General features: G+C 44.3%; 1 protein-coding gene across 2 annotated transcripts in view; it reads left to right on the top strand.

The window, feature by feature from the left end:
- Window positions 1-18,134, top strand: part of CSMD2 (CUB and Sushi multiple domains 2) — a 567,571-nt gene that overhangs the window by 430,192 nt on the left and 119,245 nt on the right. For both annotated transcript variants that reach the window (XM_038377510.2, XM_038377512.2), the window contains 4 exons: window positions 11,448-11,642; window positions 12,690-12,806; window positions 15,673-15,786; window positions 17,218-17,313. In XM_038377510.2, the coding sequence (XP_038233438.1) occupies window positions 11,448-11,642; window positions 12,690-12,806; window positions 15,673-15,786; window positions 17,218-17,313 (522 nt within the window). The remainder of the gene's footprint in view (window positions 1-11,447; window positions 11,643-12,689; window positions 12,807-15,672; window positions 15,787-17,217; window positions 17,314-18,134) is intronic.

Here is an 18,134-nt window from a genome sequence, read left to right on the forward strand (position 1 = left end):
ATTCGCCCCTGCCCCGCACTTTGTGCACTTTTTCACGTCCATGCCGAGCGAATGTGAAAGGGTCCCATTCTGACAGGATGGCATTTTATACCCATATAACACTCCCTTAGTAGCGGTGTTGATGACTGCATGAGGTGCAGGGCAGCAGTGAACTGGGCCCGTAATACTTTGCATCTCTTCAGTGCTTTCCAGCTGGGGCTCTCGCAGCCAATGGTGATTTAGCCTCACCTCTCCCTGCTGCGACTGAGGCGACCTTTGTCACCTTAGAATCCCTCCACACGATCATCTCCATTTTACAGATGGGGAAACGAAGGGACAGAGAAACTAAGTGGCTTCACATTGAGTCAATGAGAGAACAGGGAATAGTACACAATACTCCTGATGCCCAGTTCTCTGCACTGAACACCCTCCCTCCCTGCCAACCCAGTCTTTTCAGGTTCATCCCCTCTCTGATGGGAATGGACCTGGTTTAGTTGGGGATTGGTCCTGCTTTGAGCAGGGGGTTGGACTAGATGATCTCCTGAGGTCCCTTCCAACCTTGATATTCTATGATTCTATGATGACTGAAACTAGTATAGACAGTGCTACAAGTCAAGTGGATCCTTGTGACAGCAATGCATTTGCATTTGGGATCCTCTCCTTGGCTCCCACAATTCACAAGGCCATGAGATTTCTTTTTTGCCATCACAGCCTACCTGTCATTTCAGAGTATTCCATCACAACCAGCTTGTATTTTAGTTGAAGTGTCAGGGGAGAAAAATATAAAACTCAGTCTGCTGTGCCAAAGGCAGAGAAATGATGTATAGAAAACATGGAATGTTTCTCTATAGTGCAGAGCCCGGAAGAATGAGAACCTCACTGCCCAGTTCTTGCAGAGCACATGAATGGTTTGAGAGGTGGAGCAAGGAGTGAAAGGGTGTTGCCAGGGATGCAACAATTGGCAATAATAGAACATGTCCTGCCCCATTCACTCATTCCTGTGAAATTTCAAGCTGAGATGCTGCCTCTCCTAGGACATTTTTGTCATCGGGTCCCCTGTCCAAGCCAGGCTGTTATTTTGTGATGATGGATTCCTGGGAGGATGTATTGATTCAAGCGTCTATGGAAAGAAAGGGCTTAGACTGCCAATGGGCTTTACATGCCCAGCTACAGTGAGTCTGCTGTTCCAAAAGCACCCTGCTGCTCACCAGTAGCTGATGGGGACAGACAGCGGAAGCCAGGCCTATGCAGAGGGGGGTAATTAGGACATGGTAGAAGTAGGAGCTAAAAAGAAATGACTCCTCAAACACACCTCCACCAGATGCAGATGAGGTGCACCATTGGGAAGGCTTGCCCGCTTTCAGATGCATCAGAGACAGAATGCTAGACTTGCTGGCCCAAACCTATACATGGAAGTGGTACGATCTAGTGAATAGGGTGCTAGATTGGGATACAAATGCTGCCACTGATCTGCCAAATGTCCTGGGCCAAATCTCATCCCCTTTCTGTGTGCCCATCTGTAAAATGGGGGTGATGATACTTGACCCTCCTAGGGAAAATGTTTTGAGGTCTACAGCTGAAAAGCTAAGTAATATTATAGTCAGACATAGCAAAGCCTGTCCATTTCTCATCCTCAATGAATGGACGTGTCTCCAGTAACTAGCTATAAACTAATAAGACAGTAGTAATTAGTGGCTCTTAATATTGAACAAATTAAAAAAATTTCTGCCTTTAATTAGAATTCTTTTAGTATAAATGAAGGTCTTTGGTTTTGTCTCCATTACCCCCCTTTTTGGCAGCCAAAATATAGTGAACAAAAGGTGGCCTCATTAAATTAGGGCTGTTGTACAGTGTTATTTTTTTCCCTAAACATGCCTACAGAGTTAATCACGCCTATACTTCCCACAAAGCCAAACTGCTGGGAGAAAAGAATGAGGCTTTAACTTTTCTCATTAACTTCCCCATGCATTAGAAGTAGACAGCAATTAGAGTTTGAGAAGCTGCAGAAAATGGAACTTTGGGGAATTGGAGGAAGAAGAAAAAGAAGGGGGGAAAAAAAGGAGAGTAAATGAAAGAGAAATCAAGTATCTCATTGGGCTTATTGCCGGAGCAGAATGATAAATACAGTTCAAAGATGCTGGCTTGTTTGTAACATCTCAATGCATATGGTAAGTCCCACAGTCCATAGACGGACTTCACTGTAGTCCCCAAGCTACATCTCTCAAGGGTATCAGCCGCAGATGAATCAGTCCAATTACCGGGGACTTTGTAATCCTCCACTAGTAATGTGCAGGGAAAGACGCCACAACCATCCACCAGCCCCTTTTGGAAATCCAACATCTTCTCGGGGACTGGGATCAGATTGCTAGCCTTGAGCTACAAAACATCAGGTGAATTTCAAACAGCCCCAGCTCTTCATGTTAAATTGATTCAGGGACCGATGGCTCTGAAAGGGCAACTTTCATGGTGGGTAGGGGAAGGGAAAAAAACATGTAGAAACATCATCGTTTTGGTTCTGATTCTGCCAGTACTTGTGCTGGGCACAGCAGGGAGAGAGCAAAATGTGGATGCATATAGGTATGAAGTTATCTTAGGCCAGATCTATACGAGGAGTGCTTTGCTAGCATAGCTATACACTTATCCCAACGAACTGTGCTTTTGCCAGTATCGTTTATTTCAGCGCACCCTCCCCCAAGCGAAGCAAGCTAAAAGTGCAGTTTTGCTGGTACGCAATGTTTCTATATTAGGAATACTTCATTGACACAGCTATGTTGGTCAGGGATCCCATTTCTTCACACTAGAGCTGGGACAAATAATTTGGGCAAATAGATTTTTCTTCCAAAAATCCATTTTTTCGTGCACTGAAACAATTTGTAAAATCAGGCAGAATTCAACAAAAAGCTTTGGCTGAGAAAAAAAATTTTTTTTAAAGTATAACTGCTTACTTGTGACCATTTTGAAATGTTTTGACTTTTTTGTTTTGAAACGTTTTGTTTTGATTTTTCATTTCAAAATGGTGTTTCTAATTCAAATGTGGCCAATTTTTTACAAGAATACCCAAAAAGGCATGACAAGCACCTCAAAAACAGCCAAATTGAAACAAAAAATTCAATATATATATATATATATATATATATATATATATATATATATATATATATTAGTAAATTGAAAAGTTTTGGTATACTCCTTTTTTCCTGTCATTTTTTGATTTGGTGAAAAATTTTCAAAAAAATTGTTTCAGTTCAAATCAAAATACATTCCCTCCCCCACCCCAGATTTTTCATTTCTGTCCCCAAACTGAAAAATCCATTATTCACTCTGTTTTGCTTTACATTCCTGATCAAAGAAAAGGAGTACTTGTGGCACCTTAGAGACTAACAAATTTATTAGAGCATAAGCTTTCGTGAGCTACAGCTCACTTCATCGGGTAGTGAGCTGTAGCTCACGAAAGCTTATGCTCTAATAAATTTGTTAGTCTCTAAGGTGCCACAAGTACTCCTTTTCTTTTTGCGAATACAGACTAACACGGCTGCTACTCTGATTCCTGATCAATACACCTCTGCCAGCAGACGTCTGTAATGTATGTGCCGGTATAGTTTACTCCCCTTGTCTTACACAGGAACAAGCTATACTGGTCTAAGCACTTTATACTGGTGTTACTGCTTCCACACTGGGATTGGTACTGGTTTCACCATACCAGTGTAGTTAAAACAGCACAACTTTTGTGTGTTGGCAGGGCTTAGGGGACAGGATCAGCATGGTTGAGGAGATGGCTTTAAGAGCAACCATCATCCTGTTAATGTGCATCTTGCTATACACTCCCTATTCCCCACTCTCACTCTTGCTACGAGACAGGAGTGACTTGTTCTCATTAACACAGGACCCAGTGTCCCTATATTCCCCATTCAACTGACTACATTTTTAGCTTGAGCTAAATGTGGAGCCTAAATTTCCAAAGAACCCATAGCAGGATTTTCCAGTGCTCAGCATCCACAATTGGGGCCAGATTTTCAGAAGAGCTCAACATCCTGGATGCACCCAGCATGCTCTTGAAAACCACACTGCTGTGAAGAAGAAACCCCTTACATAAAAAAAAGCAAAAAAAAAAATCTTATTGCTATTTGTTAGGTCTTTTTCCTCCAAATACTAAAATTTACCCTGTGTCTCTGCTTGTTCATCAAGACCCTGCTCTGAAGTCACATTCTGGTAGAGATGGCATCACAAGCTGTTGACTTGCAAAGGGCTTTTGTCCCACATTCAGCATTATGATGACTTTTCTGGAGGACTGAAGAAAGACACTGGTCATTCATAGCTGTTGCTGAACCTCAAAAGGATCCGAGGTTGCACTGGGTTTTAGTAAGCACTCCAGTAGTTTGGATGTTTTGATGCTTATCTGAATTTTCCAAACCTTCTGAGCCTTTGGTGACCACATGAGCACAGTCCCTCCAGATAGCCAGCCTGCTGTCAAATCTTTCTGCTTTGTACCCCAGTGGCATTTTTTACTTTGCATCCCAGCTGGGATCAGGAAGTGCTGAACTGGGATTTTGGGGAAGTAACTGCATTTTTTTGAACCTCAGGAGAGGTTTGATTTGCAGTCTGGGCAATGGCTGAGATCCATTCTTTCTTTATCTATATTGATTAGCTCTTCTATAACGATAGCTTAAATGCAGCATCAAGAAGAATAAGAAAGGACTTAAAGCTATATCATTGTCCATCAGGAAGAGAGAAAGTTAATCTATGGAAAAATATGCCCGTGATGAGTGGATTTAAGTTTCAAGCGGCATTTAAAATGAATCCCTAAGCTAGAAGACACTCGTTTGCAGTGACACTATGAAGGGCTGTTGGAATCATTGAGCATTACCCAGTAATTCCAGTAACTAAAATGGACAAAGTGCCAGCTTGTCATATCTTGCTTGTATAGAACATATGATGGCTTGTGACATCCAAAATGAAGTGTGTGCATTATTTGTAGGTCTCAGGTGAACACATAAATATTGGAGGGCAAGGATGCTCTTCGGGATAACGGGGGAGGGAAAGGCGCATTCCAAATAGGAAATTTAGATAAGCAAGTCCCTGCTGAAATCAGTCCTAAAGCTGTTCAGATTTAGTGCAGAGGAGTGCCCCAAAATTCGGTGGAGGGATTCTGCCTCTATATGTAGCTCTGGCAGGATATAAGGGATATAAACATCCTGCAAGGGGATGGAGGAAAAATCTCCGAGGGAGGGCACTTTGTTGGGTTACTATAGGCAGTCCTACACAGGTGGTTCCTCCTCTGCCCCCCCTCACTGCATCCCTAGCTCAGGGAAAAGCACAGAGTAGAACTGGAGACAGGAGAGGCTGGGCTGTAGCACATGTTGCTGCTGCAACAATTCTGGCTTGTGCGCTGCAGGGTATAGGCAGGCTTGAGGAAGCTGACATAACTTAGAGCAGCCCCTAGAGCTGGCTAAATTATGCCAGGAACTTAACACAAAGGTGGGTTAAAGCTGCATTAGCCTCCTCCTCTCCCTGGGCTATACCTCCTGGAAGTTCAGCACAGCATCTGACCCTAGATGCTTATCCAGATTTATCCAGACCTCTTTGGTACAGGAGGCATGATAGAATGTCATGGTTAGACATTTAATGATATTTCTCACACTCTTTGAGTGCTTCCCATTCTTGTTCCTGGCTGGAATCTGGAAGTGAAGAGGCATGGAACCAAAAATAAATGAGGTACAGCTGTTTATTTTTCACCCTTCCACAAACCATCCATTGCGAGTCAGTTATTACTTGATCAAAGCGGCTTTGCCCATACCAGGCTTATAAATAACACACAAGATGATTCTTTCAACAATTTCTGTGTTCCCTTTTTGAAGATGGAAATTCCCACTGAGCTTCAGCACGCTTAGAAATATACGGCAGGAATGGTGTAGAACATCCAGTTGTGTTTAGCATTCAGAGAGACCCAAAGAGAGGGAATGGTTCAAACTGCCCCCCTGAGAATGATTCATTGTATTGCACTTGGAAATACGGGTATGTGCAATGTAAAGGCACCCGGCTTTTTTGTGTCTTGTGATCTTGCTGTATCAAAGGAATGGAGGCCGTGCTTCTTTCAAGGCAGCATTGGCATTGTCACTGGAAAAGTGGCACCCCCACTAATGGCTCTAGTTGAGCAGCGAGGGCTATGTGTGGAACCAAGGAGCCCAGCATGGTAATACTGTGGCTTATTTTATTTTTTTCTTGCTAAATGATACTTCATGCTGATTATTTTCTTTTCGGCAACTTCTCAAAGCATTGTCTGGGGATTTAGTGCTCACGAAGAGCCCCGTATCAACAGCCTTAGAAGCTACTGTCCTCTGTCTGCAGAACAGATGCAATGTAGACAGCTGCTGCAGAAGTTTCCTTCACAATGTCCCACCAGCATGTCCAGTCTGTGGCTGGGAAGGACTGCCTCTAGGTGTCAGAGGACAGGTTTATATCCGTGCCCCATTTGGCTCATTCATTCTTTGCTCTTAGTGCCAAGTTGGCTAGGCAGAGGGCCAATTTTGGTTGTGAATAGTTATCTGTGTGTGTGAGAGAGAGATGTGGACAGCTGTCCCTTTGAAACTGGAATGAGACACCCAAACTCTCTTTGTGCAAGATGTCAAATGCTTTTCAGTCACTGCCACCTGGGACTGGTTTTGAACCAATCACCACTTCCTTCACAGACGTGGAATTTGTGGAGGCACGACACTCATTTTGCAGACGAGCAAATCAACAGACAGAGAGATTAAGACTCGCCCGTGATCACATGATGAGTCTGGTGGTGGCGCTGGGTATCCAACCCAGGAGTCCTGACTCCTGCATCTCTGCGGCCACCACTGGACCAATCTCCTCCTTAAACTGGAGAAAGTCCTGCCATTTTGCTCTGTGAACACATTCATAGGTCAGAGCTGGCTGTGGTCACAGAGACTTGCCAATGAAGGAGGTGGTGGATTGGGGCGGGGGTATTATCGGCATGCCAAGGGGAATCTTCTGCACACCTGGCTAAGGTACACACTGTCCCTAGAGGCATGGTCTCTCTGGGGAAAAGAAAAATAGCCAAGAAGGAAGAAAACAAAAGAGGTGCAGGGGGACACTTCAGCAATCAGCCGCCAGCCCCCGTCAGCAGAGTGACTGGAGCGTGGAACATCATGATTTTTCAAAGCGAGAGCAGAGACTGAGATAAAGCGTATGGCTAAGGCACCTGACAGCTGGCTGGGAGGCTGATTGGCAGGTTGAGGTGACTTCAATGTGTGAGTTGAAATGCAGGGAAATGGTTCAGAGTCACAAGAGAGGCATAACGTGGTCATGAGGAACCCTGTCAGGTGCAGCCTTATTCGGGAAGAGGCCAATAACGAATGCTAGCATTTCAGAGGCATCAAGGCCAGCAGAACTGAGAAACAATTTGAAAAAGCACGTGCAACGTTTACTTTTGCAAATGTCTCCTGAGCAGTGATGTACTTGGATTGGCTTTGCCGGGCGGCAGAACTGCTGCCTTGTTCAGGGCACAAGACGCAAATTTAGGCACTGCCTGTGGCCCCTCACTCCCAGGCCGATGGAGCCACCGGTGCACTGCAGATGTGCAGGGGGGTGCTCAGCTTCTGATCTTGACCCCAATGTCTGGCACTGGTTCTAGCGATGAGGTCCGGGCCCAGTTTTTGGCCTCAGCTCCAGGTCTGGGTTGCTACGCTCAGCCCTGCAAGTGTTTTTTGAGCGGGATATGTTAAAACACATCTTTAATGGCCCACAGCTGGGCAGATTGTTATCGGTACCAGTGAAAATTCAGATTCAATATGCTTAATGCACAGTAGTTTATCAGAGAAAGATTTACACGAGCAGTAAAGATTATAGAATACACGTCTCACTAATAAGCCTCAATTCCCCAAGGATAAACCCTCAGTAACTGTGTTGGCCCTACACAGTATCCTTATTGGCAAACAAAGCAGGTATAGCTACAGTCCCAGAGGGAGACTTTTTTTTCTTTTCTTCTTTTCCCACCTCAGGTACTTGGTCTGTCACATGTCCCCCAATGCAGGGTCTTGGTTACCCCAAGGCCTTCTGATTCAAAAGTCCTACACAAGTCTCTCATAGCAGGATCTCGGCTACCCTGACCCTCTGTCTTTTAGCGTCACAGATCTCTTTAGATGTCAATTGGGGAACTAACTAACTAATGTACTCTGCTTAATATTTATACCTTTTGTTCTCACAGGAGTCACATATCCCAGAAATATGCCCTGTTGGCATTTCATTACTGGTTTTCTTTAATTAATTTTAGTAGGGGGCTGCAAAACAGGTACAGACCAAAGCTCAATCAACATTTCCCCTCTCATCAATCATTCACTTGAGCTCCTAGAAGCTCTTGTTCTCCAGAAGGGGTTATTTTGACCCGAGTCAACTGTACCAAGCTCACTGATGGCCTGTTTTTGCTTTTTCTTTACTTTGTGAGCTGGTCAATTGGTTGGCAGGTTTCAAAGTCTCATGTTGAAACACACGCACAGATAGAGCCTTTATTAACCATTCAAGTGCAATTTCAGTATTCTCAGTAAATTTCCACACCAACTGTCTGATGCTAAGAGAATCCTGCTCCCAGAATCCTCTAGCAAATTCAGACGTACCAAGCCATACCAAACTCATGCTTACCGCACTTATTCATGTCAGCCACAGTAATTCATAATAATTTGGCACCGTCCAAACATTATACAGAAGAACCTTAGTATTGTTGAATGCTGCCTGCTCACTATTATAGCCTGGCTGAGCAGCAGTGGTCATTATCCAAAGAGTAAGGGTTAAAGAAGACAAAATGGCGGCTCCTTGTCTGAGTACATAGCCTGGTCATGCTCTCCATTGCCATGGGTGAAATGAGACCTCCAGGCCTGGTCTCTTCCTATTCAGCATGGCTAGTGTCTCTTTATTGCATCCAGCTTCTGCTCAGGCTGGAACTGCATGAAATGATGGAATAAAAACAACGTTCTTTATATCTTCTGAGAACAGAACTATTCTGCCACTTTGTCTGAGCATCAAGGCCCTTTACAAACAGATGGCTAATTATGCCTCACAGCACACACACCTCCAGGAGGCAATTAAATTGCATTTTCCCATTTTACAGTTAAGAGAATAAAGTTGCAGAGAGGAGCAGTGAGGTGGCCACGGTCATGCAGCAAGCCAGTGGCAGAGCCAGGAAAAGAACCCTGGAGTTCTGGCTCCTCATCCTGTGCGTTGACCACTAGACAGTGCTTTCCTGTAGAAAAGAAGAGAGGTTTTACCTCTTGTGGCCCAGTTCAACTATTCCTAATAGAAGCACTTCAAACTCTTTGTTCTCTGCCTACCTGAGCCGCTGTCTAATGGCACAGCTGTCACAAGAAGAAGACCACAAAGCTAATCCTGCTTTTCTCCACAAAAAAAGAAGCCAGGGCAGGGACTGATGGGAGTGGGTTGAGTCTTTTTTCTTTCAAACAAAATTAAAACTGCACGATATAATTCTTAGGCAATTGTGATTGTTCACAGATCCCACTGATCACCAAAAAGCCCTGAGCTTTAATCAGCAGTTTCTAAATCACAAAAGCACAGGAATAATCAAGACACCTAATTATATTTCATTAAAAAAAGTCCCTCTGAAGCAGAAGAAAAATATGCACAGCCTGACAGATCTGCAATCTTTACTGGAATTTTCATATATAAATGGGGACTTTAACTGTGCAGAGCATGGGAAAGAGAATGAAAAAGTCTTCATTTTGTCTAATTGCATGTAGTCATTCTGCAGTAATCTGGATAAAAAAACAGCTAGCACATGGCCCTGTATATCACTGTGGGTAAGAGCACTAAGCTGTTAGATGCTAGACTGATAGGTGCCTGAGAGATGCTGTGGATAGATGTAGTGCATCCAAACTACATTAAGGGAATAGATCCCTTATTTGCAGGCCGCACGTGCAATTACATGCTCTGATTTGCAAAGTTCATTGCATTCTGTCTCCAGTTCACCAAAGCATGTGTGCAGCTACTGAAATAAAAGCTCTGCCTTTGTGCCTGATTTGGTACCGGTAAATACTTGTACCGTCACTATTTCCCCTCCTCCACTACTCTGTGCTTTCTCCGGTAATTTAGAGATGTGTTTGGACCAAAATCTGGGATCTGAATATCCCCAGATTCCTCCGTGTGTGAAAATGTGTTTGAAATCCGGGCGTGGATCTGGATCCAAATCTTGTGATGACCCCCATCTGTTATAATGGGCTAAAGCGGAATCCCAGATCAGAAAAGCTGGTTTTGAAATTGGGATCTACCTGCTGTGTGGAAGAGCATAGTTGCTTAGGGATGGTTTCAGAGACATGTTTTTAATATCATCCATCATTTTATGTCCAGGCTTACTTGTAGAGACACACTATAGGACTTGGGGGGAATTTTCAACAGTGCCCCAGTGATTTAGGAGCCTAACTCCTATTGACTTTCATTGGGATTTCTCTGAGTGCCTAAGCCACTTTTAAAATTGGGATTTAGGCACTTAAGTCACTTAGAGACTTTTGAAAATTTTGCCCTGAGTGTCTAACTCCATGACTATGGTTTGTGGTACCCACAGGGGAATGTCTGTGCAAAATTAGTGATCCAGTTGAGGGCCTATAAAAAATGGCCTGTAATATCAGCAAGACCACAGCATTTCCAGAGCTTGCATGTAATAAACGCTTTTCATCTGAAGATCTAAAAGCACTTTACAAATAGTAAATAAGGCTCACAAAATCCTTGTGATATTATTCTCCCATTTTAAAGATGGGAAAAGTGAGTCATAAAGCGGCTAAGTGATGTTCCCAAACACACCCAGTGAGTGAAAGTTTATCTTCAGTGCAGAGTTAGCCCAGGTGACTGGCATCTGAGTTAGCTAGCACAGGTGCGAGCAGCCATGCTGCAAAGCCCGTACTCAAGTTAGTGGGTCCCCACTGGTGCTTCACTTCCCCATGTGTGTTGCTAGGGCTCCTGGTGGCATATCCTGTGGTTCTTTGCATGCCGCAGTAAGCTGAGCTGCTCTATGTCTCTTTCTGAGTGAATTGTCGGAGATCTTGTCTGTCCTTCTGGGCACTTTGAAGGGGGGGGGGAATTGTGGGAAGGCACTGGAGGACTATCAGCACTCGAGTGATTTAGCCACTGCAAAATGGGTAGTTTCCACCTGAGTGAAAGCAGAACCTGGGCTCTCACCCACACCCCCAACTTTGCTAGCTTGAAAGTACCACTAAACTCAAGTGAGAGGCTTTAGTGTGCAGACAATGGGGGGACTGGGGCAACATGTGGGTAGGATCCCAGGCTGATTCTGTAGTGAAGTCAGAGCCTTAGTGGCACACCTGTTTATAATAGGACTTAGTAGTCTTGATTCCCAGTTACCTGCTGTAACTGATAGGCTGGTGCCACGTACTATTTACCTGCAGGATGAGCATCTTAAACAGTCAAATCAACACACTAACCCTCCTTGCAATGTTATTTTGCAGAAAATCCCAGGGAGTCTTGTTTTGATCCTGGGGCAGTTAAGAATGGCACCCGAGTGGGCACAGACCTGAAACTGGGATCGACAATTACCTACTACTGCGATGGTGGCTATGAGATCGAAGGAGTCTCCACCCTGACATGCATAATGGGAGGGGATGGGAAACCCGTGTGGAACAAACCTCGGCCAACATGCACAGGTAAGGCTGGCCGGATGAGCAAGGAACCGGCTCCGAAATGTCCATGCTGGCTGCCGAGCCTCGCTATGATACAACCATTCAGATGCACAGATGTTCCTTTCATAGACAGCTCGTTGGGGGATGGGGATGGGGGGAGCTTTTTTTTTATTCCTGTACAACATGTTGAATGAAAAATGAAAGCACTCGCTGTCTGAGGTCAGAAAGAAACTTACTCTGTACGCAAATTACTTCATAGTTGTCCATTATGAGGCTTCTTGCCCCTTCTTTGGAAGCATCTGACAAAGACAGGGTATTGGAATAAACCAATTATCGCATCCAACAGGACAAATTCTGCAATCCTAAGACAGTGTCTGATTCGGGAAGCCACTTAAGCCTGTGCTGAAATCCATTCTCATTTAGGAAGGTACCTAAGCACGTGCTTAATTGATTTCCTTAGCCAGGGTGGGAGCTGGTAAGAAAACAGGAAAATATTTTTTCTTATAAGTTTTTCCTGTTTTTCATCAGAAAATTATTTTGATTAAATGTTTCCGACCATCTCTATTTGCTAACGGGAGCTGGACAAGAGACAAATATGAGGCTCGAAAATGAGTGCGGACAGGAGAAATGGATGGTTTGAAAATGTTCGGATGGGGAGTGCTGCATTGGTCCCTGAGCCAGTCTCCCGTTGCTGAGAAACAATGAAAAGATTAAGAACCCATCTCTCCAATGCCTGGGCTTTAGAATCAAATGGATAGTGCTGGAGATCACACATTAGGCTACATACTGTATTCGACATCCACCCAGTTCCTGGTATGGTGGTGGTAATTTAACGTGAAGCAAGCATGAACTCGAGTTAGGATAAGCGGTATTGTTCTTAATAAGAACTTGCAGTGAGTGCTGCTCCACCTGAAATGTAGAATTGATCACAGACTTGGGCAGCTGGCCCTGCACAGAATCATAAGCACATGGCTGGATGTATTTTGAAGCAGTGGAGACAATGGGTAATGCTTGAAGCCAGGGCTTGAATGACAGCTGCTCCAGTGATTTTTTCCTGACTTTGTCTTTCAGCGCCATGTGGTGGTCAGTACACTGGATCAGATGGAGTAGTCCTGTCTCCAAATTATCCTCGGAATTACACCAGTGGACAAATCTGCCTGTATTTTGTCGTCGTGCCCAAGGACTACGGTATATGCCATGCAGTCAGTGGGCTAGATTCTCAGCTGGTATAAATCAGCATTGCTCAGTTGAAGCCAATGGAGATAAGTCAGTTTATACCAGCTGAAAATGTTCCCCACAGTCTCTTTTCTACAGTTGAGTGCAAGTATATTCTTATTGGGGAGCAGGAGGAGGAGGAAAGGGAAATACGGCAGAAGTGGCACTATTGACTGTAAATTCAATTTCATGTACAGAGATATTGGAAATTTTTTAATTTAAAAATTACCTGGAAAATGGCCCCAAAAAATGACAACATTTTTGTGAAGTTTTTTTTTTTAGTTGCTCAATCAAATCTGAGAGTTACTGATTTGGAAAAAGAAAAAAAAGTGAAAATTTAATTTACAGTGATTAACTTTTGCAATGGAGCAGTGGCAGCAGTCTTCTCCTTCAGAAGATGTCTGAGTGCAAATGTATTCAGCCCAAATATATGCTAAATGTTGTGCTAAAATAATCAGTCTGTGTGTGTGAGACGGAGAGAGGGAGAGAAAGACGTATGAGTAAAAATCAATCTGGCGGCCCTTTAAAAATCTTTCAGAAAATAAGTGTTTGTTGAATGGATATTTAGAAGGTAAATATTAATGTCATACAGCTGTTAGAACTGATCTTTGCAATTCAGCCACTGTCAAGTGAAATACTGTCATAGGCAGTAGATAGAAATGTTGTCCCAGCGAGAATGATAATGCTCTCTGCTATTCTAATATGCACAATGAGGAGGTGCAGTCACTTGTACCATATTTATAATGTCTTATGAGAAAAGCTATCTCCCTTGTGCAAAGCTCCTTTTGAGATGTTATTTTTCCTGTGGACTTGTTGTGACCTTCGTTTTGCTGAAGCTACTGTTTGGAATATTGGAATCTGAGACTAGAGGAAAACTCTATCTAGTGGGCAGGGGAAGGGTTGGTGATTATCCTGTGATAACGACAGCACTATGCCCTGATTCAGCAAAACAAGCTGGGCGGAATAGGTGTGGGAGCATTCGTGTGCTTAAGTACTGTGTTGAATCAGGGCGTAAATGGGCATCAGCGCCAGATTAAATCCATGCACCAACATTTTAGTTGTAGACTCTGATGTTGCTTAATTTTGTACAGTGCCTGGATACCAGCATGATATGTACCTTGGAAACTCTTGAGACAGCTAGATGGATGGGTATTAATGTTGTTTAACATATTTTCTCTTTTTCAAAGTGAACTTAGGGCTCATGAAACTTGCTGCACTGACAGCTCTGTAGAGTGAAGCCCTGTAAATTTTATTCCACAAGGCAAGCTTCTGTAGGCTGCTATGTTATATTGATCTATAATGGAGTCAGTCCCCATAGCCCTGGAGACAGCAAGGTGGGATAAGGACACTCAGTTCTATCTGGGACTGAATTAGGGCTACCAACTTCTTCCCCTCAGTACCTAGCACACAGCAATGACCTTCACTCTTTACTGACTTGAGGTGGATTTAGACCTGTGACCAAGCTGTGAAATACACCATAGGTGGTTACCATACCACAGTGCCATCCAGCCCTGTTAAGGTGCTACTGTTGCTACTTTTGCTGATCCTTATGCTTGAATCAGTAAAGCATCTAGTGGCCTAGGCAAAACTTCTTGATGAGTGGCCTGACTTCCTATCTACAGTATGATGACAGCTAAGTTGTTTCTTTCCCCCACCCACCATGTTTCAATAGCTTCATTAAAAGTGAGTGGGAAATTGCAAGTAGCAAATACTGTAGGAATCCCATTTTCTTTCCTTTCCTGATTCTCCGGACAGCAGGTGTCAGGGGGCTGGCCCAGCCCCCTCTCATGTCCTAGCATGGAAGCCATGCTGTAAAACTGAATTTGCAAGTAACAAACATTGCAGCCTGGTTGTTGATGAATTTCACAGTGAGGGACCTCACAGTCTGTGAATCTGTAACTGAATGTTTACAACATACCGATACACAGTTCAGGGGGGAAAATAGAGCCTTGGGGTCTTGAGGAAAATACTGTTGGTGTATTTTAAAAAATATACAAAAATAACTCAAACCCGCACACACTAACTGGAAAATGGCCTGATCATCTCATTATCGTTTTCCCAGGGATGGAATCTGGGTTCATCAGGGTTCATTTACAAAATAAGCAATAAAATGGGGAATGCAGAGTGACTTCCTCATTGGCAGTCTTAGCAGAGGTGCCTAGGACTGACTGGAAATTCAAATATTTGTTCATCACTTCCAGGGCAGATGGGCTTGGTGCTGGAATTGGGCAGGGATGGTGTCCTTAGCCTCTGTTTGCCAGAAGCTGGGAATGGATCACTTGATGATGACCTGTTCTGTTCACACCCTCTGGGGCACCTGCGACTGGTCACTGTCAGAAGACAGGAGACTGGGCTAGATGGACCTTTGGTCTGACTCAGTATGGCCATGTTTATGTTATGTTCTTAATTAAGGGCACAATTTTTAAATTTGAAATAAATCTCGCCCTAAGCATTTTGGGGCAGGGACCACCTTTTTGTTCTGTGTTTTTGCAGCACCTAGCACCATGGAGTTCTGGTTCATGATGGAGGCTGTATATTATATAGCCTGTGTTATGTAGGAGGTCAGGCTAGGCTCTCCATAACGTGATCCCTTCTGATCTATGAATCCTTGGTGAGCCAGCATTTTGGAAGCTTGCTGCTGCCCATGTTGTACCCACTTTATGGATAAATAAGGGATTTCTACCTGGAGGGCTAACAATCAGGCACTTTCCTCTGGGTTCTCAAGACAGTCCGGAGGTACCTGAAGCTGAAGCATCTCAGTGTTGAGGGTTGGCTTTCGCTGAAATGCAGTGTGTTCCCTGCTTCTTGCCCTTACTGGTTTCGTTCTCTCCATTCACAGTGGTTTTTGGGCAGTTCGCCTTCTTCCAGACAGCACTCAATGATGTCATAGAAGTTCACGATGGACCCAACCAGCTCTCCCGGCTCCTCAGCTCGCTCTCAGGCTCTCACACAGGTACGTATGAGTCACCGCTGCTGGCAGAGATGGGACGCCCCGTAACCATCGATGGGGCCTTCCCTCTCAAAATGTCATTGCACTGACTGATCAATGGCAAGCAATGATACCAGGCTATGGAGACTATGGCAGCACGGCTAGCCAGTTAGGGTAAGTTGGGCAAGGCCCAATGGGTATGTCTACACTGCAGCTGGGAGTGAGCCTCCCAGCTCAGGTACACAGACTCGTGCCAGCTTGACCGGGAACCTGGGCTGGGAAGCTCACTTCAGGTTGCAGTGTGGAAGTACCAAATGTTGCATGCTGGGAAATGGCTATTTAGAAACAGAGAGGGATTAATTCCCTCTATTAAACACCATGTACACCAGTGCGGTGACATACAGGGGATGTGAAAGCCCTTTAGTCAGCCAGGGGAGAATTCTTCCTGTGCAGGCATTGCGTGAGTCAGCCGTAGCCTGCCCTTTGCACAGCCCCTCACAGGCCCTTGCAAAACAGGGGGTGGCAAGGTCAGGGAAGAAAGAGGCCATAATGCAGAGCATGATGGTAGATCCTGAGCAGTTCCAGGCTGCTGAGCTCTTCATGGGCAGCCCCTGCAGGGCTGCTGTAACTTAGACCATCTTCCTGGTTTGCCGAAGTGATGCTGGAGACTGATTCAGTTCTTGGCCAACACACAATCACACTTCCCTGCAGGAAGTGATTGCAGTGTCTCTCCCTCGTAGCTGGTGTTATTGTCCAACTGAACATTGCCTTCCCTTCATTTTCAGGACCCACTCATCCCTTGTTTGGCTTTATCTCCCCAATGCTGTACTTAAGGAACCTGTTTCCTTGCCACGTGTGTGATGTGAGATCCCCATTAGTGGGCGAAATCCATCTAGGCCAAGATTTTTCAGTATTGACCATTGATATGGGGTGCTTCATTTTTGGGAAGCCCAGCTTGAGACACCTTAGAGGGGCCTGATTTTCAAAACATGCTGAGAACTTGTCCTCGTTCCTCATCGCTTCTGAAAATCTTCACCAGGGACTAGACTTCTCAGAACAGTGGTTTTGTAAGATGTGCATCTGACCTTTTCCTGTTCCTCCAGAATTTGAGTTTGGGTCTTTTAAAAAAAAAAAAAAAAAGGGGGGGGGGGATTAATTTTTTTTTAAATTGCAGCCGCAATTGCGTTTTTCCTTCCTGAAAGAAACCCACCAAAGGCAACCCCCAGCTGTGAGAGCCATGTGCTTCTACGGATAGATTCTCACTGATGCCTTGGTACAATTAACAATTGCTCTCTGTGTAAAGAAGACTCCTCCATGCCAGCTTCAGAAAAACCTATACTGTAAAAGTTTTCCACGTTGAGAAGGTCTTAGTAGAAAGACCTGAGTAAACCAGTTTGCGGGGTGATGCTGTAATGCATGTATGCCTGCCGTCTATTTCCCTCTCTCCCTATCTAGGTGAATCATTGCCCTTAGCCACCACCAATCAAATCCTCATCAAATTCAGTGCCAAGGGTCAAGCAACTGCCAAAGGATTTCATTTTGTCTACCAAGGTAGGTGCAGTTGTGGTCTAGAGATACCTCCATGATGAGTAAATATTTCTTTGACATTGGCAAGCACTTTTTTATTTTCAAATAGGTGGCCCAGATTTGAACCCGAACGTGCAAAGTCCTGAGCATCTTTGATCGCTCTTGTTTCAGTAGATTTAAGGGCAGGAGATCAGTGGAGTCAGGCACACAGGTGCAATTGTTTCGGTAGCTTGGAGAGAGGCCAAGCACATGGTTGGTTGTCTGTCTAATGCAAAAATGATTCGTCCCATTCACCCTATCAATGCTAGCTCACTGTGGCTATGAGCAGGACACTAAGGGTGGAATTTGCCAGGGAGCCTAATCAAGTTAGGTGCCCTCTTCCCTTGAGTGCCATTGAAAAACTCAGCCTATAACCTCTTTGTGCCTCGGTTTTCCAATTTGTAAAAGAGAGGTAACAATACTGCCCTGCCTCGCAGGGGTGTTGTGAGGGGAAACACATTAGCAAAAGTAACACCTGATATGGTGACAACAAAGAGATTAAAGTGAAAAATGATCTCTCTTCTTTGTTCACGTTTGGATATGACGGCACTTTTCAGCATCAGTTGCACCCTCTATCGCCAGTTTTCTCTGTTGTTTGTGTGTGTCTTTCACACAGGAGAGAAAAACCACCTTGAACTAATAGGAAAAGGTGATTGTAAAACCACAGCAATTTGTCAGGGGGACTCAGGAGCCTGTGTTCTACCAGGAACTACTTTAAATTCATTTTTTTAAAAAGTCTAAATCTTTAGCTGATGGTGTCCATACATCACTGTGAACATGTTAAGTGCTAATCAAAGAATGATTGT

The sequence above is a fragment of the Dermochelys coriacea genome, chromosome 19, assembly GCF_009764565.3.
Source record: "Dermochelys coriacea isolate rDerCor1 chromosome 19, rDerCor1.pri.v4, whole genome shotgun sequence".
Lineage (NCBI taxonomy): Eukaryota > Metazoa > Chordata > Testudines > Dermochelyidae > Dermochelys > Dermochelys coriacea.